Source organism: Camellia sinensis, chromosome 11 (genome assembly GCF_055761805.1).
Source record: "Camellia sinensis isolate YWXY chromosome 11, ASM5576180v1, whole genome shotgun sequence".
NCBI lineage: Eukaryota > Viridiplantae > Streptophyta > Magnoliopsida > Ericales > Theaceae > Camellia > Camellia sinensis.
This window is the reverse complement of record NC_138971.1, coordinates 27478652-27503680: the sequence shown is the minus strand read 5'-3', so window position 1 is coordinate 27503680 and position 25029 is coordinate 27478652. Positions and strand designations below refer to the sequence as shown.

General features: G+C 35.9%; 1 protein-coding gene across 1 annotated transcript; it reads right to left on the bottom strand.

The window, feature by feature from the left end:
* Positions 1 to 11845: 11845 nt before the first annotated feature.
* Positions 11846 to 23779, bottom strand: LOC114297930 (transmembrane 9 superfamily member 2). The gene is made up of 8 exons (XM_028242406.2): positions 23501 to 23779; positions 21309 to 21461; positions 20717 to 20757; positions 20031 to 20613; positions 19793 to 19930; positions 19516 to 19672; positions 18901 to 19385; positions 11846 to 12366 (listed from the first exon to the last, which is right to left on the bottom strand). The coding sequence occupies exons 2-8, from the start codon at positions 21455 to 21457 to the stop codon at positions 12147 to 12149; spliced, it is 1773 nt and encodes a 590-aa protein (XP_028098207.2). The 5' UTR covers positions 21458 to 21461; positions 23501 to 23779; the 3' UTR covers positions 11846 to 12146.
* Positions 23780 to 25029: the final 1250 nt, after the last annotated feature.

Sequence of the window (25029 nt, the reverse complement as noted above, 5' to 3'; positions counted from 1 at the left end):
AACACACAAAAAAAAGTTGAATATGGGGGAAGAGGGATAGAGAGAAAAGGGAAGATAAAGAGAGAAAATAGAGGAGCAAGAGATAGAGAGAAGAGGGAAGAGGAAGAACATGTTACTGATTTGTTGAAACTATAAGACATATGCTATTCTATTCAGCTGCTATCACTAAACCATTTTATTTGTGTGTGTCTATCTATATATTGTTTGTAAATAATAATAATAATAAATGTGGTCATTATTTATTTGGCATGGTTAAAATATGTATATATATATATATATATATTTAGGCTCTTATTTATTCTCTAACTTTTGTCATTATTTATCTTATATATAATAGTTAGTGATTGATTTTTTGTAAAATATAAAGTCAATAATTATTAAAATAAAATGTAAAAATATATTGGATCATACTTATAAATTTACAAAAATTGATCAATATCTATTTTTAACCCAATAAATATGATCATGGAAAAAAAATATGCGTATCGGTAAGTTTTTTTCGAATTGTGCGAAAAATAAAAAAATTCACGGTTCCAATTACCGCAACCGTTACACTACGACCTTTACACCCCGCAACCGCAACCGCGTCACCGCTACCGTTACGGCGACCGCAACCGCTTTTCAGAACCTTTTTAACCATTTATTATTATAAGATTGTCAATATATATTATTCATAAAAAGAAAATTAAGTTAATTCGATAATCGTAACTTTTCATTTTATAGTTATTGTCCTTAAAAAATAGACAAGTATATTTTTAAAAATATATTCTTTATTTTTTTAAAAATAAGCATAATAAAATAATAATAAAAAAAGTTACGATTATTAGATTGATCCAATTTTTTCATAAAAAATATGTGCGGATGACCTTACAACATAAATCGTTTGAATCGTCAAAATGGACTCCACAGCCATTCATGTAGACCCTTCAAGTTCCCTCAAATTGAAATATGAACTTTAGAAAAGCTTAACTCTATTTATAAATACAATTTAAAATTTATTTTGTAAGGTGAATTAAAGATTGCATCATTTGTAATTTTGAAGATTAAAAATAAATTAAGGGTAAATTATACTGACACCCCCTGAGGTTTAGGTTTATTACAGTTCCCCCCTCACCTTTTGGAAATACATCTCTCCTCCTAAAGTTTAAAGTTTCATTACAGATTCCGCCCCTCAACAATTTAATTTTTTTAAATACTAATTTTGCCCTCATTGGGTAAATTACATGGACACCCCTCACATTTTAGAAATTACAATCCCCTCCCTAAGATTTAAAGTAGCATTACCAATTGCCTCTTCGGTTAATATTAGTTGAAAAAAAAATTAATTGGAAAAAAAATTATTTGAAAAAAAATTAATTGAAAAAAAATTTTGTTAAATTTTTTAAATTTCTGTTTAAAAACCAACGTAAGCTCATTTTTTGAATTTAAGTTTTTTCCTCAAATTTACAAACTGAGACAACCATTTATAAACAAAAAAAAATTATCAAACAAGTTTTATGTCATTTTTTTAAAATTTTTGTAAATATAAATTGAAAACTAAAAACGAAATAGTTACCAAACAGGCTTCAGATGGTAAAAATGTCGTAAAATTAACAAATAATTAAATAAGTTACTAACGTAAGAAATGATTTATCAAAAGATTCTTAAGCTATGTATGGTTTGATTTTTAGAAATTTTTTTAAAAAAATTAAAAATTAATTTGGTTAAGCAATAAAAAATTATTATTATTTTTATATTTCGAGTGGCTAGAAATAATGTTTTACAAATTAAATTGAAACAACCATACATATGTATATAACCTATCCAAAAGTTAAAATGATAATTATTTTTTACTCTTAAATGATATTTTTTTTATTTCTTAACCAAATTAATTTTTAATTTAAAAAAAAAATTAAAATCAAACCACACATAGCCTAAGAATCTTTTGATAAGTCATTTCTTACGTTGGTAACTTATTTAATTATTTGTTAATTTTACGATATTTTTACCATCTGAGGCCTATTTGGTAACTATTTCGTTTTTAGTTTTCAATTTATATTTACAAAAATTTTAAAACAGTCATAAAAACTTGTTTGATAATTTTTTTGGTTTATAAATGGTTGTCTCAGTTTGTAAATTTGAAGAAAAAAAGTAAATTCAAAAAATGAGTTTATGTTGGTTTTTAAACAAAAATCTAAAAATTTTACTAACAAATTTTTTTTTCAATTAATTTTTTTTTCAAATAATTTTTTTTCCAATTATTATTTTTTTACAATGAATTTTTTTTCTAACTAATACTAACCGAGGAGGTAATTGGTAATGCTACTTTAAGCCTTAAGGAGAGGATTGTAATTTTTAAAATGTGAGGGATGTCAATGTAATTTACCCAATGAGGACAAAATTAGTATTTAAAAAAATTAAATTGCTGAGAACGGAATCTGTAATGAAATTTTAAACCTTGGGGGAGGAGATGTAATTTTCAAAAAGTGAGAAAGAAACTGTAATAAACTTAAATCTTAAGGGGTGTCAGTGTAATTTATCCTAAATTTAAAGAGCATTTATAATAAAAATTTGGGAGCTCGCGCTCAAATTCCAAAATTAGATTTCTTTATCAAAAAATCTAAGGCCTGATTTTCTTTGTCTATAAAAATAAGTTGTCAAAATACCCTTCCTTATATATACCATACATACGGTCCAAACACACTCACACTCCTCTCTCTCTCTCTCTCTCTCATACACACACACACACACATCCGCTCCACACGGTGATGCTGATGTTGTCGCCTTAGTGATTGCCACAACCATTATGCCGCCACTACCACCTTCGTGGCGCCCCCTCTTTCTTTCTTTTCCTTGTCAGTTTTCCAAATCGGATTCAGTCCCTGCGGCGGTACCATCCCTAACTGAGTTCACTGGCTCAAAAATCTCCTTTTTCCAATTCAACACCATCGTCCTTAACAGATCATTTGATCGACTACAATGGGAGTCCAAGATGTGCTTCGATTTGGATCGATATAAGTGTTAAAATCAATTGATGTATATTATTGATTGTTTTTGTGTATTATGTATATTACAAGGATTCCTATTATATAGGAGAGGATTTGGGAGTAGGTGAGGAGTAGGTGTAGGTGGTAGTGGAGGTGGTAGGTGGAGTGGGTGGTAGTGGAGGTGGTAGGTGGAGTGAGTGGTAGTGGTAATTTACATTTACACAATTTACATTAACAGCCCCCCTCAAACTCAAGGAGGATAGGCACTAGCCAACTTGAGTTTGGAGAGAGTCACAAAACAGAAAAATAAAATAAAACAAGATAGGAGACACGGTATGGTCGTGTCAGACCGTTGTAGGAGACACAGTGTGGTCGTGTCAGACCGGTGTAGAAGACAGTTTACGGGGTCATGTCGGACCGATGTAGAAGACTGTTTATGGGGTCATGTCGGACCGTTGTAGCAGGACAGCTTACGAGGTCACGCCGGACCGATGTAGCAGGACAGTTTACGAGGTCATGTCGGACCGATGTAGCAGGACAGTTTACGAGGTCATGTTGGACCGATGTAGCAGGACAGTTTATGAGGTCATGTCGGACCGATGTAGCAGGACACTGTGTGGTTGTGTCAGACCGATGTAGAAGACAGTTTATGGGGTCATGTCGGACCGTTGTAGCAGACAGTTTACGGGGTCATGTCGGACCGTTGTAGCAGACATTGTGTGGTCGTGTCAGACCGTTGTAGAAGACAGTTTATGGGGTCATGTTGGACCGTTGTGGTGGTGCACCAAGGGGGCGACTTAGGGAGTGCGCCATGAGCGACTTATACATGATACTGTGTATAACCCCCCCTCAAACTCAAATAGGTGTGAAGATAGAAACCTATTTGAGGTTGAAACAGAGGGATTGATAAAGCTGACCGGTGTAGAAGACACTGTATGAGTGTGTCTATAGGCTGCCCAAAAGATATACATGGATGTAGATATCGACCCCTCAAAAGTCGTGCCCTCAAAAGTCGTGCCCTCAAAAGGTGTGCCCAATCTTTCAAAAGGCGTGCCATCAAAAGGCGTGCCCAGTTTGTCTGGCGTCAAGAGGCGCACGATGCGCGTGGCTGCCTCGGCTATTTAACCAAGACAGAGCCTGAGGCCGAGGCAGAGGCAAAAAAACTTGCGAAATCCTCTGAAAAACTCTTCGTTGTGCTGAGAGAGATAGTCTGTAACACTCTGTTACGAGAGATATTCTGTAACACGCTGTTGCCCAGAAAATGGCTTCGTCGTCCCGTGGTCTGCTGACTCTCTTTCCCGACCTCAACGAGTCAACAAGAGAGATAACTGGCGCGGTGGCACTGGAACCTCAACCAAGCGCCCCGGAGTTTGCTCCGTTGAACTTTCCGATGCGGGCTGTGGAGCAAAGAATGGCAGTGCAGTCGGATATGGAAGCCAATCAGTATACATTGAAGTCATGTGTGGAAACCATGACTGCGGTTACAAACTTGTCGAACCGGCTGTAGAGTAGGGCAAATGAGGTGCAGCAGTTAAACTCCCAGCTGGCTCTGCTCCAACGCATGTATAAGGATGCGCGAGCAGAGATAGGTGTGCTAAAGGCGGAAAATAAGGAGCTGAAGCGGAAAGCCACCATGATGTTCCGTTTTGGAGGTCCGCCATATGCTACAGTAGAGGAGCAGGGAGTAGTGATTATGCCCAGTGGAGTGGGAAACACGGAGGCAACACCGGCAAGGGCTGCCCAGGACGGAGGCAAGAAGAAGAGACCGGCAGCAGAGTAGAGAAGAAAAAATGCCACTGTTTTGGCTTGTTGTTGTGGTGTTTTTTTTTTTTGTGTAAAATTGTGATCGGGGTGATCCCTGAGATGAATAAAATATGGGTTGTTGTGCAAATTTGAAATGTTTGTGTTTTTTTTTTTTTTTTTTTTTGGTGGGAAGAATAATAAGAATAATAATAAAAAAAATAATAAGAAAAAGGTATTAATGGGAAAGCATGCGCTGGTGGGTGGAATAAAAAAAAAATGAGTGGAATAAGGAATCATAAAGTGCATGTGGGGCGGTGGGTGGGAAAGTAAAAAAAAAAAAGAGAGAGAGAAAGTGGGGGACAAAAGTGGATGTAAAAGAAAAAGAAAGGAAAAGAGAGGGTTTAAAGTTTGGGTCCACAAATATAAATAAATCTGGTGGAAGCCGCTGTTGTGCAGCAAGTAGATCTCGAACTATACAACCATGGCGTTCTGGGTTTTTGGATACGGCTCATTGGTTTGGAACCCTGGATTTGAATACGATGAGAAAGTGATAGGCTTCATCAAGGATTACAGGCGTGTTTTTGATCTTGCATGCATTGATCACAGAGGTACACCTGAAAGCCCTGCAAGAACTTGTACCTTGGAACCCAGTGAAGGAGCCGTTTGTTGGGGTGCTGCTTACTGTATATGAGGAGGCCCACAGAAGCAAAAGGCAGCAATGGAGGATCTGGAGAAAAGAGAATGCGAGTAGGATCTCAAGACTTCTGTAGACTTTTACAAGGAAGGGAGAGAGAGACAATGCCCGAGAGAGAGAGAGAGAGATGGGTTGAGAGAGAGAGCAAATCCACAGATTTCTCACAAGAATGACCCACAGAGGCCACCATTTCAGTGATCCCAGTTCGTGAATCTCGGCCAAGTGGAAGCTCGTGTTGTGTGAGGAAGAGTTTGAGCTCGTTTGCGATGTTAGGCGTGAAAGATCGATGCTTTCGTAGCCGAGAAGCTCGTTATAAATCATTATTTAACAGAACGGGGAGAGAAATGGAGAGTCGTTCGTCGATGAAGACGTTCCTGACATTGACAAAGCGGCGAGCCAGCATCTGAACCAGCGCGTCGGCGTTGTCGGAGGAGCCGACTCGGATGGTGGTGCGGTTCAGCCTAGCGAGGCCGAGCCATCTCTTGCAAACGAGAGAGCAGGCGTCGTGGCTGGGCTTGGAGTCCAGCTTGTGGAAGACCTCGAGGATCAACTCGTCCGGTAGGACTGGATTTATCCGATCACGACCTCTCATTTTCATACATAGATAGATAGATAGTGATATGTATATGTATATGTATATGGATGAGAATGATGATATACAGAGCGTGGGGGTAAGGATTGAGGGAGATGAGGGAAGTTCTCGGAGAATAAATTAAAAGGAAGAGAGAGATCAGTGCATGTGTGTGTATGCCGAGAGGGAGAGAGAGGGTTGAATTGGGTGAGATCCGGCGGGCGGTCAAGGCAAGGTCGCCGCCCGCCCGCCGGAAGGCGAAGAACACCAAGATCTTTAACCTTGCTCTGATACCATGTTAAAATCAATTGATGTATATTATTGATTGTTTTTTGTGTATTATGTATATTACAAGGATTCCTATTATATAGGAGAGGATTTGGGAGTAGGTGAGGAGTAGGTGTAGGTGGTAGTAGAGGTGGTAGGTGGAGTGGGTGGTAGTGGAGGTGGTAGGTGGAGTGAGTGGTAGTGGTAATTTACATTTACACAATTTACATTAACAATAAGAAGAGAGAGAGAGAGAGACAGAGAGAGAGAGAGAGAGAGAGAGATATGAGCGAGAAGAAAAAAATGGAAAGGGCTAAAAATTGAGGGATAGGGTTTTGAACAGTCTGATGATAATATGAAGACTAAGTTCCAAAAAATTGAATGATGAAACACAAATATGAGTAATGATTTTTTTATTTTTTATTTTGATTGAACATAGAGGTGTATTATTTGAAATCAACAGATAGAGAGATAAAAAGGATTTGGATGTGTTCTTTGAAGCTAACAGATAAAGATAGTGGATTTCAATTTGTATAGATAAAATTGGCTTGAATATATATATATATATATATTTAGAGATTTGAGCTCATTCAAGGCTCAGATTTGGAAAGTTGTCTTAATCATTATCATCTCTTTCTGATCTTTTCCAATAGAGTTTGAGTTGGGGTTTTTATTTTATTGTTAAGATTTGAACTAAGATCTCTGTTCAAGGCTCAGATTTGGAAAGTCTTATTCACGATGATGATAAAGAAGGCTTTCCAAAATTTTGAACAGATAGATATGCATATATGAATGAATGTATATAATTTGCACAAATAAGAAAGAGACAGATAGGTACGTATAAATATATATATATATATATATGTAATTTGTACAGATAATAAATGGACAAATAAGAAAAATTGACTTGGTCAATTTCAACAAATAGGAAAACCTAAGATAAGAATTTCACACAGATAAAAATTCAACAGCTAGAATAAAAAATATCAATAGATAGGATAAAAAAATTTAATAAATAGAATAAACATTTTAACATATAGATATAAATTTGAACAGATAGTCAAAAAAAGTCAATAGATAAAAAAAGTCAACAGATAAATTAAGGAGTAAAATTAAAAATAAAATATTCTCCAAAACAAATAAAAATACTTCTTACAAAATTATTTCACAAAGAGTGGACTTCTCACTAATAAAAAATATCCATTGAATATAATACTTTATACCATTTTTAGATTAGATTTATCACTAATTTTTTCTAAGAATTTAATATTAAATCTTTATTATTTATTTTTTTACGGATATTAATAGCACTCATAGTTATGGTATGATTTATGTTTATATTTTTTAGGGGTGGGCGCGGGTCGGTTGCGGCCACGAAACCTCCAATCCGTCATCCGTCCGCCAGATTAGCAGATTGAAGAAAATCAATCCGCATCCGTCCGCCAATCCAGCGGATGTAGATTGAGCGGATTGGCAGTTTGGCGGATGGATGCGAATCGGTTTGGCGGTTTAAAATTTTATAAATTTTCAACATAATTCAACTTGTGTACTTCCTCAAAAAAAAAGAAAAAAAAAAGTATTATAGTCAATGACTTAAAAAAAGATTACAATCACTGTATGCCTTATCCAAAGAAAGAAAGTTTGAAACTTTAGAATATCACGATCACTGCATGCTTCATCCACATATTACAATTACAGCATGATTCATCCCTATAAAGTATTACAATCTGTGATTCTTAAAATATAATAACAATTCAAACCGCCAAAACCATAAACAGAGCAGTAGCAGAGATTGAATGTCTCTATATTGTTACATCTACACATGTTTTTGAAAACAAAAACCAACCAGCATATATCATATTTTTTATTTATTATTTTTAGAGTTAGATTTAAAAACTAAAAAATATAGATGAATAATACGTTTATTTTTTTCAATTCAAAAATATATTCAAGTTGAAAACTTTTTTTCAATAGAATATTTAAACTCTTTCTCAATTGAAAACACAAACATAATATTTAAGCAAATTGAAAATACGAAGTCTTATAAATTACTACAGGTGCTCGCGATTTGGCGGTTTGGCGGTTCGGTTGCGGCCAAAAAATCTCAAATCCGCCATCCGTCCGCCAAATTGGCAGATTGGAGAAAATCAATCCGCAACCGTCCGCTCATCATCACGCATCCGTCCAAAATGCGGCGGATCGGTTCGATTCGGTCGGTTTTGGCGGATCGGTATATCCGCTGCTCACCCCTATTATTTTTCAATACCATTAAATCCCCTAAACAACAAATGTCATATATGTGTTAGAAGGCAAGTCATGATATATGTGTCGATCTCACAAATGTCATAATTAAGGGGTGACTGAAAAATTTATTTTTAATAATTTTTTAATTTTTTTTTTTATAAAAGACGTATAAAAAACTAGAAAGAAAAAAATAAATAAATAAATCATTGAGTTGGCATTTTATTGAGTAGCCAAATAGGAGTTTTCTTAAGTGTGCAAGTGCACACCATGTGCCACTTACACAAAAAGTGTAAGTGTAAGGTGTAAGTATAAGTATAAGGTGTAAGTGTAAGGTGTAAGTATAAGGTGTAAGGTGTAAGTGGGTTGCACATGGTGTGCAACCTCAAAAAAGGTGTAAGTGTAAGGTTTAATTTTTTACAAAAGGTGTAAGTGTAAGGTGTAAGTGTAAGGTATAAGGTGTAAGGTGTAAGTTGCACACCATAACCAAACCCAGCCAAATAAGGCCTAAATCACTTTTTAAGTCATGAGAGATTCTAATATACATTCTTTTTAAAAGGGAATACCATGTGCATCTTTAATTATGTTATTTTCTTCTTTAATTATAAATATATATATATATATATATTTTGGGAAATTTAGCTATAAATCCCCTTTACCTTCTTTTCATTGTTAAAAGGACTAAGAAAAAAATTATATTTTCTAAACCCCCTCATAATTATAAAATTTTGCATAAAGGACAAAAATTATTATTTAAATATTTTATTAGACTATTATACCCTCAACTAAATTTCCTCACCTTCTCCACTCTTTTTCCTTCTCTCTTCCATCCCTAGGGTTTGGATTGGATTCGTTCGAAGCTCTCGTGATTTCAACCAAAACTGTGAATATACCTAAATCACTCTCAGTTGCAGAGAATTTTCTTTGAATGGCGCATAGGTTTCGCAGTGGAAGAGATCGTCAGAGATGATCAGAGAAAACTTCGACGATGTCGACGTATCGCCTTCCAATTCTCATGAAGTTCATGTTCTTGTCGTTGATGATAGCCTCGTCGATCAAAAATTCGAATTGTGAAAGAGTATAGAGACGAATTGCGCGACTGTTCAAAATTTTCATATTTGAACACAGTTCTTCAGATTTTTCATATATATATATATGTGTGTGTGTGTGTGTGTGTGTGTGTGTGTGAGGGAGAGATTTTTCATTTGGATGGTGTTGTTAAGTTCTTAAATTGATTTATTGATGAGTTGTTACTATGTTCTCTCAACTTTTTGTTGTAAAATTATTTTTGATTTTGATAAATTTTTGTGTCGTGAGTGAGCAATATGGATTGTGTATATGTAATAGATAACAGAGAAGCCAAAGAGGTGATACGAAAGAGGCAAGTAACTGTGAAGAAACAGAAGAACAGTGGCTATGAATGATCTAATTTCATTTGATAGAACCAGAGTAAAATTTTACTCTGGTTCTATTGCTCTGTTTTTTTCATTTGACAGAATCAGAGTAAAATTTTATTTTTATACAGAGTAAAATTTTACTTTTAGCTTCAGAGTCTCACAGTTTACTTGTTTTTCAGAGTAAAATTTTACTTTTATACAGAGTAAAATTTTACTTTTACTTTTAGTTTTAGAGTGTAAAATTTTACTTTTATACAGAATAAAATTTTACTTTCATACAGAGTAAAATTTTACTCTGAAATACATAGTGAAGATGGCTTAATAGGAGAGCTGATAGATATGAGGGTAATATAGTAAAAGAAACAAGTTTTAAAATATCAGGGGGTTTTGAAAGTGCTTATATAATTCTTGTCCTTTTGAAAGACAAATTAGATAGTGAGGGGGCTATCACCAAATCTCTTTTTTTTTTTTTTTTCTGTTATAACATTATGACTTGTAAGTTCTTTAGTTATGTCTCATATTGTGTTTAGTTATAACATTTTTTTTTTCCAGTTATGACTTAAACAATTTAAATTATGCCTTTTTTTTTTTAATTATAAGGTGCATATAATATTTCCCTTAAGTCACAATTAGACACCACTTAAGGCATAACAAAATACCTCTTCAATTGTAACTAAAATAATAACCACAATAGACAATAATTAACAACAAACTGAGTCGTAATCAAATAATGAGAAATGTCATTCTCTCCATTTCTTTTCTATTCTCACCAGCACATCACAATAAGTCATAATCAAGTCAACTAAAACCTCATTTGGGAACACGCTATGAAGAAAAAAAAATGTTTGATGACTTTTTAGTTTTTTATAAAAAGATGTACAAAAAGTAAAGAAAAAATAAGATATTTTTTGTATAGTTTGTTAATTTTTTTACTTTTTTTCATGATTTTTTGACTTTTAAACTATAAAAAAAAAAAATCCCCAAACAAGGCCTAAGGATTATAACCAAACATCACTTCAATCATAATTAAAATAAAAAAACACAAAAAATCATAACTAAGTCATAATTAAATATCACAAAATCAAGATTGGACATAGAATTTCCTAATGTTTTTCAATACTGAGATCTGAGATCATGATGTTTTTTCATGGATGTGTGTATATATAAGAATAACGCACGTTGCCACCACAACTGAATTACCAGATTAAATCATTCACAACATCGCACAGTCACTATTCTAATAGTGTTAATTATTTGTTGTGTTAAAAGTTGTCTCATTCCAAGTTTTATATAATCACCAAGGATCCTCTAGAGTGAAATTTCTCTAAAGTTTCCTAAAGTGCTACAGTGTATGGTTGAGATTTATTGGCAAGTCACATCAGAAAAATTGATGTGACTTGCCAGTAAATCTCAACCATACACTGTAGCACTTTAGAAAACTTTAGGAAAAAATCACTCTAGAGGATCCTTACTCTTATATAATACGGGTACTTTCAAATCAAGATATTAACCAATGAGAGTTCAACTTTACCCATTGACTTTCAGTGGATCACATTCTATTTAAGTAAAGAGCAACAGTAGTAGGCATTTTACCTATCTAAATATTACTATAAAGTATATATTTTATTTTACCTATCAACTGTTTTATATTTTTACTCCAACTATGCTCTTTATTTTAGCTATTTATCCAAATACTATTAATTTTATAGAATACCACATCAACAATAAAGATTGAGGGAAATGATCCTAATGATTGAATACATTTTGCCTAGCGCTGAAGGCTAGCTACATGTAGCTAGTGAATATGAGTTGAGCCAAAATACCTAATCATATGCCTAGTGCATTGGAATTGGAAAAAGTGAATCACACTAGGCATTTTAACTAACAAGTATTATATGCCTAGTGCATTGGAGATGCTCTAACATTATAACCCAATAAGGCTATATTTTTATATTAAATTTACAAATGCCACAACATACCTCTTGTTATATTATAGTCATTCCTCAAGTAAAATTTCAATTTCATTTTACATAAAATTTCTATAGATTACAAATACCAACCCCAAAACTAGCAAAACCTTTAAGCCAATGCACATCACAGTTCACAGAAGAGCTCATATCTAGGAGGCATGTATAAGATAGAATCTAGCTTCTTTTGCTCTTGATGGTTGGTTGGAGCACTCTCAAAATCACCCTTATACTAAGCCTTTTCTATAACTGAACATATGGAAGAAAATAAGGAAGAACACATCTTAAAATAGTGGTCGGCTATTCACATTTGATAGAGCCGTATATGTGACGAACAAAGAGTAATGAAGCACGGAAACCAATGGTACCAAGCATAAGAAAAATGCCGTAGCAAACACAAGCCATGTAACCGAAGAAAAATGATGTTTGCAGCAATCCAGACATATTTGACCGTGCATGGTAATAGTACAAGCAATAGCCATAGATAAACAAGCCTGTTGATCCACCGCAAAGAAAAGACCTGTATTGAATCACGCTTTCAGATCAGTCCACAAAAATTTACACATCGGAACTTTCAGTGATAGAGCATCTTAATATAAGGGAACTTTGGTGAACTCATATTCTGATAACAAATCAGCACCATATGATTCAGTGAGAAACTAGTTAGAAAATAGTATCATGACAAAAATAGCTACATATTTAATCACATTATAGGTAGTTTCCATAACGAGTTATTATAAGCTACAGAAGGTGTATGATATCAACTATGAAAATAATCAAGAATGCACAAGTCGCAGAATTTAAGTTGCCAAAGATGTTAAAGAGGGATAGATGGCAACACAAGAGAACGATGCTAAGTCATCCAAGATGGCTTGAGAAAATTATATAGAATGAAGAACAACGACCATAACAATAAGGAAGTGAGATGTGATTAAATTTCAAACGGATCAAGGAGGTGAGAACAAACATTATGTCTTGTGATTTAACTTACATGTCCCAGATTAGGCTGAGCAAAGATTATAACTTCTGTCAGGAATTTTAAATACAACTCCAAACTAGAGCCCAAAAATGCTCTCCGTCAAACCTAACATGCAGGCAGTCTAAAACGTCACTCCATTTTTCCATATTTTCCAAGTGAAGAGAAGTAGTTGGCTTCAAATGATTTACTAACATTGAAGATAGACTGAGAAAATGCATGGTTTCAAAGAGCAAACTGAAGTTAAAAAGCCAACCATGCCAAGACCAAATAAGAAACTAATTATTCAAAATGAGCTAGCTTTGGCTGTACCAAGAAAAAAAGCTAGCTTTTGGCACAAAGAAAAAGCAAAACAAATGTCTTTTTCCAACCAATCCAAGCTTGCATAGAGAATTTCATTGAGTTTGGGCTTTGAAGGGTACAAGATGGTAATCTTTAGAAGAAAACGGAAGATGACCCTCTTTCACTGTGCAAATTTTGTCCTCGATTGATGTATCACTTCGCAAAGTTCCATCATGATCTGATTTTGTTTACTTGGTTCTTAAGCTAATTTTCTACACTACTAAGATCTTTATTTATCACCAAACTCATTATTATGATATGCTATAATGAGATCAGGCTAGAACTCTTGTTGGCACTTTGTGACTTCACGTGCGTTTGAAATTTCCCCAAGTAAGGATGAATTGTGATTAGGGTTGGAAAAATAACAGATTATGTGAAAATTAGGGTTAGAATGAGAAAGAGAGAAGAAAAGAGAATAGACAAAAGAATAGAGACTAGGGTTGCATAACCTAGCCCCCTTCATGTAACATATATTTATAGGGTAATTATATTTACACACCATCATTATTCTCAGTACACACCGTTGTCCAATTTTTTTTAATTACCATTGTGTCCTTGAATGAAATTACCATTTTGAACAAAATCCCTAAAATCAAATCCCTCAATACACACCATCACACCCCTCTAGGCACCACCATCAACAACTAGCCACCGCCACCACCTTGTCCAGCCCCGTCATCGCCCCGCCTCTTCTTTCATCCTTCCTTGCTCTACCACTACCGCCGTCGCTGCTACCGCCGTCATCTCCAGCGAGCCCATACCCAACCCATCCTCATCAGCACCACTAGTCCCCGCCACATACATAGTCTCTCTCTCTCTCTCTCTCTCTCTCTACCACCATGGCGATCTCTATCGACTATCTATCATCGTGGTCGAAGTTGTTGGCAACGGAGATGATGGCATTGGAGGTGGCAGGGTGGGTGAGAAGAGCAATGGGAGTGGTTTTTGAGGGTGGATGAAGGCGGATAAAGATGAAAGATGAGTGGACGATGGGCTGGAGATGGACAACCGGCAGTAGATGGCGGTAGTGGTGACTACGTTGGGTTAGGGTTACGCATTTTGAGAGGAAGAGGGTATTTTGGGATTATTTGAACATAGGTGGTGTGATTTGAGAAAAATAAAAAATTTGAAATTTGGTATTGTGTAAACTTAGAAGATGGTGTGTACTAAGAGTATTGATAGTGTGGAAATAAAATTTCCCATATTTATATTAGAGTGAGAACTACAAGATGACCATAATACCTGTTAGAATTTACCATCACCTACCACCACTACCACCTCGCCTACTCCACTATCACCTACCACCACTACCACCTCACCTACTCCACTAAACCTAACCCACTACACCACTACCACCATCCACTACACACCATCCACTACACCTACATCTATATAAGGAACCATTTGTAATAGACAGTAAATATCAAAATAAATCAATCAATAATACAATTCTCTATTTCTCTTTATACATTAAATTTCTACATGGTATCAGAGCAAGGTTAAGCACTTAGTATTTTTCGTTTCACCGGCGGGCGGCAACCTCGCCTTGGCCGCCCGCCGGACCTCAACCTATTCCGCTTATTTTCTACACATACCTTCCCATCACTGCCTAAATCCTCTCTCTTGAGGCCAATGTGAATTCCTCTTCTTCATAATCTGCACTAACTGTGGCATCTTTTCCTGGGGCAAACTCTGCAACCCAACACTCAATCTATGCTTCTCCTCCATGCTCATTTGCCTCTTGTTAGGATCCTTCGCCTTCGGCTTTGGTTTGGGCTTCGCCACAGCCTTGAGCTTCACTGCAGCTTTCAGCTTCACGGCAGCCTTCGGTTTCACAGCAGCTTTTGGCTTCGTAGCTGGCTTGGCCTTTGCCGCTGGCTTGGGCTTCACAGCGGCTTTAGCTTTTGGCGCAGCAGCTTTTGTCTTAGCCGGAGCCTTCTTTTCCTTTTTCGCTTTTACAGCCTTCGGCTTTGCAGCAGCCTTCGGCTTTGCTTCTCTCTGGTGGCTCCCCAGGTTCCACCTAAGCTGCATGATTCATTTATAGCTGCAATTGATAAGGGAAGTATTAGAACAATGCCCAATAGAAGTATGCCAGCTGCTCCTTACCCTACTCCTGGAGCACTATTAATAGGTGATGCTTTCAACATGCGTCATCCTTTAACTGGTGGAGGAATGACTGGAGCCCTGTATAAGGTGTTTTGTGCATCTCCTGATCAAGCAAGGAAGGAAATGCGTGAAGCATGTTTTGATTATTTGAGCCTTGGAGGTGTGTGTTCAACAGGACCAGTGGCTTTACTCTCTGGTCTAAATCCTAGCCCATTGAGCTTGATACTCCATTTCTTTGCTATAGCCATATATGGTGTTGGCCGTCTCTTGCTACCATTTCCTTCCCCTAAGCGCCTGTGGATAGCAGCTAGATTATTTTTGGGTGCATCGGCTATCATTTTTCCCCTCTTTCTCTCACATGGGCTTGTCCCCTCTCTCTCCTCCGTTTGATTTCAAAATCCATTATTTTTATTTATTTTCTCCAAACCACTTTTCTTATTTCCCCCATCTTTCATTTTGATTTCAAATATATTTTTATTATTTCTTTTTTTATTTTTCTTTCACATTATTTTTTAATCTTTTTCAAATTCCATTCATACCATATAGCTTTGCACACCAAACCATCTTTTATTCATCTCAGGGATCAATCCCGATCACAATTTAAAAAAAAAAAAAAAAAAAAAAAAACAACCACAACAACACAAACCACAACACCACAAGATTTGTTTTCTTTTCTGCAGACGGCCACCCACCGACCTCACTTTTTCGCCTATTCCGCCGGTCTCTTCTTCTTGCCTCCGTCCTGGGCGGCCCTTGACGGTGTTGCCTCCGTGTTTCCCACTCCACTGGGCACGATCACTCCACACTGCTCCTCCACTACAGCATATGGCGGACCTCCAAATCGGAACATAACGGTGGCCTTCCGCTTCAGCTCCTTATTTTCCGCCTTTAGCACACTTATCTCTGCTCGCGCATCCTTATACATGCGTTGGAGCAGAGCCAGTTGGGCGTTTAACTGCTGCACCTCATTTGTCCTACTCTGCAGCCGGTGCGACAAGTTTGTGACCGCAGTCATAGTTTCAACACAGGACTTCAATGTATACTGATTAGCTTCAATATCCGTTTGCACTGCCATTTTTTGCTCCACCGACCGCATCGGAAAGTTCAACGGAGCAAAACCAGAGGTGTTTGGTTGAGGTTCACAGGCCACCGCACCAGTTATCTCTCTTGTTGACTCGTTGAGGTCGGGAAAGAGAGTGAGCAGACCACGGGAAGAAGAGGCTATGTTCTGGGTAGCTGAATGGGAAGAAGAAGCCATGTTTTTGGGTTGCTGAGTGTTTCAGAGAAGGGTTGGTTACAGAATGTTACAGAGAACGAAGAGGTTTCAACTGGTTTGTTATGCTTCCAAGCCTCAGACTTCGCTTTGGTTTATAAGGACAGAGACGACGAGGCCGACACGCGCTCTGTCAATCACGTGCATCGCCGCGTGTCAGGCGCCCCTTTTGATGGCTCGACGCTTTCTGTCGGGCACGTCTTTTGATGAAGTGGGCGCGCCTTTTGATGGCGCGCCTTTTGATGGCACGCCTTTTTATGGATTGGGCACGCCTTTTGATGGCACGCCTTTTGAAAGATTGGGCACGCCTTTTGAGGGTGCGACTTTTTAAGGGTCCGACAAGACTGTGTAAACTGTCCCGACATTGATTCCGGTTAGCTCCTTCATGGGTCCGACAAGACTCTGTAAACTGTCCCGACATTGATTCCGGTTAGCTCCTTCATGGGTCCGACAAGACTCTGTAAACTGTCCCGACATTGATTCCGGTTAGTTTCTACAAGGGTCCAGCAAGACTCCGTAAACTGTCACAACAACTGCCACAACAGTGTCTGCTACAACGGTCCGTCATGACCCCATAAACTGTCTTCTACATCGGTCTGACACCGCCATCCAGTGTCATCTACAACGTTATGACACCACCATACAGTGTCCTCTACAACGTTATGACACCACCATACAGTGTCTTCACCAACGGTCTGACACGACCATACAGTGTCTCCTATCCTTTTTTTATGTATTTTCTTGTTTTGTTCCTCTCTTCAAACTCAAGTTGGTTAGTTTCTATCCTCCTTGAGTTTGCGGGGGGCTGTTAGAATTTACCATCACCTACCACCACTACCGCCTCACCTACTCCACTATCACCTACCACCACTACCACCTCACCTACTCCACTAAACCTAACCCACTACACCACTACCACCATCCACTACACACCATCCACTACACCTACATCTATATAAGGAACCATTTGTAATAGACAGTAAATATCAAAATAAATCAATCAATAATACAATTCTCTATTTCTCTTTATACATTAAATTTCTACAATACCCTTACCAATAAAACAGAGAAATATAACAGAGACAAACTCTACTCTTAACAGTTTATATACCTAAACATAACTCAATGGTATGTCTCCAGAGTTTTTCATCTTAAAGCATTTTCCATGATATTACCACCCCCAATGTCTGCCCCTAAAAATGGCTTCTATGGAATGTTATATTGATGCAAACATTTCTTTGGTTGCAGATTTTGTTGACATATATGATTGGATACTAAGAAGCCAAGGACTCTTTTATTGCAATAAAGCCACAAATCAATGTTGCAAATGAACAAGTCGAGCATGATAGCAGAAAGCATATATTAAAGCAGATGGACACTTCATAAAAGAGAAATCAAGCTAATATATTATTTGTACATAATGCGAAGTCAAATAGCAGAAGTATAGACCAAAGAAGTTTCTAGCAGCAACTTTCAATGTATTTTAACCAAGAAGGCAATGCACGACATCCTAGCGTTAGCTAGCATGAAGGCCATCAAGCATGGATACACCAAAAATTTTGTTGAATGGGTATTGGGTACTTACCCAACAAGGCATGCATACCGTTACGGCTGCATGCATACCAGATATGTGAAATATGTATCTAGTACTTTTTAATGTTGGCCATGGCTCGAGCACAGGATGGGTACAACTCGGGTATGGGATGAGTATGTTTTGAATACATGATGGGTAAGTTTTGGGTACTTTTGTAGGTAGATTAGGACATAAATGTAAATTTAAAAAAAATATAGGGAATTGCACTGTACCTATTTTTAAATTTTTTTTTTTTTAAATGCAGTGTATTTTTTCAGTTATCAAAAATTTCAAAAATACTAGGGTTCTTTTTTTGGCTTCCAAGTTTTTCTGACTCTCTGTCTCTTCATATTCTTCTCTATTTTTTTTCAACAACCCTCTCTGTCTTGGAGTACCCTTCTTCATCTCTATTTCTGTAGCCTCTCTGTCTATTATTCTCTCTTTTTCTAATTGTCACTTACAATATTTTTTGCATTTGATTTTCTAATTATTATAAATTATGAAAAACTATTTTTGGCATACCCATTACGTAGCCATACCCGCATTCGTAGCACACCCGTGCTTCCTACAGTGAAGGCAAGTATTGTAAGAGATAATTTTATAACTTTATGTGGTGATTGAGATTATTAGTTTTATTCATGGAGCAACTGAGAAACAGGAATGCAGAAGAGAGAGAGAAAAAACATTGTAAATAAAGCAAAACCATGTGGAAAATTAAAATATTATGTAGGAGCAACACAAAATGAAGAAATAAGACTAAAACATTGGCAAGAAGACTGTATACCTCCACCACCATTCATGATCTTCGGCAGCAAGCTGAAAGTATGTCAAAGCCACATTCACAAAAGCAGTTACTATGACAAGAATTATGAAAACAATAAACAGGATGGCATATATGGTGTAAGCCCGGAGACCCCATACGCTAACAAACAAATAGTAGAGCTCAACGTAGATAACACCAAAAGGCAATATGCCCGCCACTGCCATCTGGGGAAGAATACCCCTGTACCAACGCTGTGGAGGAATCACTTTAGGACACTTGGTGGTGTGGCAAGGAGCTTGGAACTCAGACTTACTATTTTTTGCAGTGATTCCACCCAAAAAAAGCAATGGTGATGCTACAAGCATCCATATCGAGAACAATACCAAAATCGTTCCTAGTGGCAGCGCTGCAGTTGCTCTGTATGTGATGGCAACAGTATTAAGGAAGCAAAATGTAAGGAGTAGAGGCCCACAAAAAAGGTATCCTGTCAACAATAAATTCCTCACCTGTCAATTCAAAAAAAATTGAATAGTCTAATTAGTCCACAGGGTTTGCTTTTGTATATAAGCACCAAATTCGGAGAAAAAAAAAAAAATACACACACACACACAAATGCAAACCCCCTATAGCACACACCCAATTGGTCCCTTCAAGTTGGAAATATAAAGAAACTGCTGTATATCCTGCAATCCCAGATGTAATTGCATACACAACCACCAATGCAGTCAGTAAAGTTCCTCGGCAACATGGATAAAATACTCCAACTAGTCCTAGCATTATAATGGACACCGTACTGCATGGAATGATAGAAGTGCAAACAACATATCAGATGATTTGCGACAGGCCAAAGAGGCCACACACACACGCGCGCGCACACAAAAAAAAAAAAAAAAAGTCATAATAATAGACTAACAGAATGAACAACTGGGTGCCAGAACCAACAACTGCAGCAAACAACGACTGGTGCTTTGGATACCGAAAAACATCACCATGGATGTTTTTCCACCCTGTTTCCTCTTGATTATCAAGCAATTCCTCGTCATTTGCATACCTTTCAAGAAATTATATAGAAACAAATAAAATTTTTAGGTAAAAGAAAATTACATATAAACACAACGTATATTTGGCATACATTTAAATATTTGGCTTACTTATTGATATCCTTCTTGATGACTCGCACATAAAACATCACCAAACAGCCAAGTAGGATGAGAACTGTCAAACACGAGTTCATCACGGCAAACCAGTGTATTCTCAATTGATGCGGTGTAGGAGATGAATAGTATTTCTCAATCCTCTTCTCAAATGGAATGTTTGTTTCCCTCCATTTCACAGTGTACGTGAACTCCACATCGACTTCCTTATCTTCGGTCAGGTCTATCACGAAACTTTGGTCTATTCGAGCAGTGATCTCAATCACATGTTCCTTATTATAAAGAAATTCAAATACCATGTGTGTGAAAAGGAGGTACTTGTAGTCATTTTTTTCAGCTAAATAAGGCCGGTCAACTTGTCCAATGAAAGCCCAAACTGGCATGTCATCAAAGTACATTTGAATGTAGTAGTCTTGTGCAAGTGCAGTTCGGAACTGAGAAACTTCTTCCTTTTTCAGCTTCTTTTTACATGCAAGTTCAGCATCCTTCTCTACTAGAAAGTCAATTTTATATGGAGCAGAAGCAAGCCGATCTCCATTCAACACCTCACCTAAAGATTCTTTCTTCTCTTTCACATGTTCTGTCAATGAATTCGGCCAATAATAACAAAAATAGAAATGGTTAAAGGGGAACCTATCAAGAGCAACAATTAAAACTACATAAAAAAAGATGAAGATGAAAACCTGGTAAACAGAAGGGAAGATCATAATAAGAATATGTTTCACTGGAATCAAAGAAAAATACAATGAAAACAGAATTAGCAACCTGAAGTAAGGTATACAATCTATATATGAACAAAAAAGTTGTATTGTAACAGCCAAGGACCTTTGGCCATCAAATACACTTGCCCAATAGAAAAAATAAGCAAAGCTGTTCCTCTATTGAAACTTTTCCACATCTCACAATGTACCGGTGTACAATTTTCATGCATCCATAAGTACAAATTAGTGCAATTTTAACAAAGTGAAGCATGCACTTTCAAAAGAACAACAAAACATAAGAGGAATTGCACCATTTTGCAAACATACATATTCAAACATGACAATATTTAACAGTTGAACAAAAAACTCTAATAACCAGATGATTACAAATACTAATTCCAAGAAAGCAAATAAATAAAAGTTTGAAGCAACAATAACCCTAGAAATCCCGTATAGAGATCATCCAAATCTAGGAGGCAAAAACAATTTGAACCAAAAACATAGATTGTTGTACACAAGCGACTTAAAAAAAAGTGGTTTAAGATCCATAGAGGCAAAGGTTGAGACATTTTACCTAGGATTGTGATATGGTCCAACCTTGTTGGAATAACAAGGAACTGGATCTCCAGCTTTGTACCGATGATTTGACGCCTCTGATCTCACTTGACTTGCACAACATATTACAAGAAAAGCAACAAGAAGAATGGTTGAGGATTCTTCCATCCTCCTAAGCATTTAACAAGAATGACAAAGTTAAATGAAATGAAATGATGGGAGATATAGAAAGGAAACAATTAGAAGAGTGGAGAAACATTGACTTCATAATTCTAGTTCTAGCAAGAATTGCAAAGGTATATATTTTTTTATGTGTGCACATGAGCTTAGAATGTGTTTGGATCATGGGTTTGGGTAGAGATTTGAAAAGGGAAAAGGAAAAGGAAAAGGAAAAGGAAAAGGAAAAGGTGGGTGAAATATGAATGAAATATAGCTACATTTCACCCACCTTTTTCTTATTCCTCTCCAAATTCATACCCAAATCCACGATCCAAACACAGCCTTAAGGATATAGAGTTTCTAGTTCAAGACATGAATTGTTAAATATTCATATCTTCCTATCTTCTTCTTGGGAGGTTGAATGTTGGTTACCAAATAAGTGGAGATAGTAGTGGTGCAGGATAGGCAAATAAGTAGAGGACGGGGCGTTGGTTATGTATTGATAGTGCTATCTCATATTCCCACTCATGAAAAACTGGACAAACATTCACCTTCCCACACTTCTGCAACGCCCTTATGTCCATTGTTTGATAGCCTTAGGTTTCATCCTCTAATCCAACAACCTAAGCATTCATTTCAGTGGCTAATACCACAGTACTTGTTCCAATTTCTAGTGTGCAGTTACCGTCAAATCTATTGAATGATAAGGAAATTAGGCAAACAGTTCTTGATTAAACTTGCGTTGACAAGGTCATAAATGTTGATATAGTTAGTTTGCATACATCACTCGGTAAGAAAAATTAATTTCAATGGTTCAGATATACTAGAAGTGAATAGAAATGAATAATGCCTTTTTCTCAAACAATCCTATGGGCGCCTAAGCCTAGGTTTTTATTTTGGAAAGAATAAATAAACATTACATCAAAAGATATCATCACATAACTACGATGAAACAACCCGACCATGCCTCACTAAGCGCACAATGCAAGTAGCAGTGCACACATGATTTTCAACATCAAGTTAATCTACAAAACTACCCATTACTACTATATCTAGCATACTATTTGCAAATATCATCTAAGCACTCAAGCCTCCAAGAAAAACCAAAAAATAAATAATTGTTAAGGTCCTTGGGTTAGGGTATGAGAGAGAGTATCTACTTGCTACTTGACTTCTTTCTAATAATGCAACAAAATTGACCAAATTTAAACAAAATTTTCCAATTATTTGTTCCAAATCTTGACCAAATTTTAAAAATTTAAGACAAACCAATTTTATGAATAGCGACGTAATCAGCCGAATGTTTTACACTTCAATTTACCCACCGATGTCGGGACAACCAATCCTAATCCACCCTTTAAGTTCTAACAACAACAATAAGGAAACCACGAAATTCAAAACCATGATGGCTATGATTAGTAAATTAATTAACTTATAGAATCTCTGATCCTTACTCTCTCTCTCTCTCTCTCTGTTCATTAAATTTGAGTGAAAATTTGATTAAAAGCTTGATCTGATATGAAATACTCCAATCCTTACTCTCTTCATCTCTTCAAATCTTTTCAAAAAATTCCATGGTTACCCTAAAAATCTATTTTAACCATGAAAGAAAACCATCTCCTATCCATACTCTATTTTAAAATTTTATAAAAAAAAGATTAAAAGTATTATTATTGGAAATTTTGTGAAATTTTTTGTTCATCCTTGATTTAGTGAAAATTTTGTGTCTCCCTTGATTTGATACAAGTTTGATGACATGATTGGAGCTCCATTTTAGCTCTTTATTGATCAAATTCAATTGGTGAATTCATCACCAATGCAAATTAATTCATGAAGTTCACAAGAAAAACATAACCTCAAGAACCCCCAAAAAGAGTAAAGCCTAAAAGAAAAACCCATAAAAAAGGAATCAAGGTAACAATTGCTAGAGAATATTGACATGTAAAAAATTGTTCAGAGTGGAAGAACACTACACAGGAACTACAACAGCTACCACAAACAAAGCAGTAGTAACAAACACAAACCAGTTTGGTAGAGAGAGAGAGAGAGAACCTGTTGACTAGTCTTTTCTAGGAGAGCAAGTGATAGAAGTGGGATTGAGAGAAATTGGGCAATCCAATTATGTCATTCCTTTGTACCTGTTGAGAGAGAGAGAAAGAGAGAGAGACGAATAACCAGGAAAGAATGGAACAAGAAAATGGATAAGATGTAGAAGAGAGGGAGACTGCAACACTGGTCAACGGTCGCCAACGCCTCTCCTGCACGGCGTACCAAAAATGTAGACAAATAAATAAAAATTAAACATAAACTGAAATATTTTCAGAAGAGAATGTTTAAGACACACCAAGAACACTCACATAATTAATTTTTAATTTATTAAAAATTTATTATATATCTAATAATATAAAGCATAACTCTATTTGTGGCATTGCTTTTTGGGAACATAGATAATTTACAGGTATATTTATCAATAAATTTCATTTCATAAATAAGTCCTTTAATTAGTTTTAAATTTTTTTTTATTGATATGTTAAGTTCTATTGATGGAAAGTTTCTCTCTTTATGGTCTTACTTTTAATTTTGGTAGCCTTTTGGTAGATAGATATACTTTTTTATTAATGTGACAGGTATGTTGTGATACTCTAATGTGGTAGACATTAATATGAAAAATGTACTTTTTTTAAATGTGACGATGTGGTAGTGTGACGGGTATAATGTGACACTCTAAAATTTTTACTTCAAAAAAATAATAATTCCTTAGTGTACTTTTCAAAGGTGACAACGTAACAAGTATGATGTGACACTTAAAAAAATAAAAGCTCTTTAGTGTACTTTTCTCAAACGTGACAACGTGACAGGTATGATGTGACACTTCAAAAAAAATAAAAACTCCTTAATGTATTTTTCTCAAATGTGATAACGTGATAGGTATAATGTGACACTTCAAAAAAAATAAAAATTCCTTAGTGTATTTTTCTTAAACGTGACAATATAGTAGGTATGATGTGACATTTCAAAAAAAAATAAAAACTCATTAGTGTACTTTCCTCAAATGTGACAACGTGGCGAGTATGATGTGATACTCTAAACAAAATAAAAAACTCCTTAGTGGACTTTTCCCAAACGTGACATGTGACACTCCAACGTAACAGGTATAATGTGACACTCTAAAAAAAATTAAAAATTCTTTAGTATACTTTTCTCAAATGCAATACTCTAACGTGGTGGATATGATGTGACACTACAAAATTTTTTAATGTACTTTTTTTGTAAATATGACACTCTAATATGGCAGGCAAGCTTTCATTACACATCCAAAAAGGCTAAGTAGATCACACAAAAAAATATTAGACTATATAGATTACAAGTTCTAAAATATGGGACTTATTGGTTAATTTTTCAAATTTAAATTTCATATTGTAGGGTGAATTACAAATTTCTTCATATGTAATTTTAAACATTAAAAGAAAATTTACAGAACATTTATAATAAAAGAGAGTGAAAGTAACAATCACTTTGTTTGGAATTCATTTTTAGAATTTAGTTTTTAGAATTTTTTTTTATTTTTATTTTTACTAAAT

What these genes read in the sequence shown, in the direction of transcription:
- LOC114297930 (XM_028242406.2), bottom strand. Translation starts at nt 21,457, where the DNA reads ATGGAAGAATCCTCAACCATTCTTCTTGTTGCTTTTCTTGTAATATGT. An exon ending in AACTTGAAGGGACCAATTGG is followed by an intron (nt 19,386 to 19,515) that starts GTGTGTGCTATA and finishes TTGAATTGACAG; the next exon opens with GTGAGGAATTTATTGTTGAC. An exon ending in GATCATGAATGGTGGTGGAG is followed by an intron (nt 12,367 to 18,900) that starts GTATACAGTCTT and finishes GATTCAATACAG; the next exon opens with GTCTTTTCTTTGCGGTGGAT.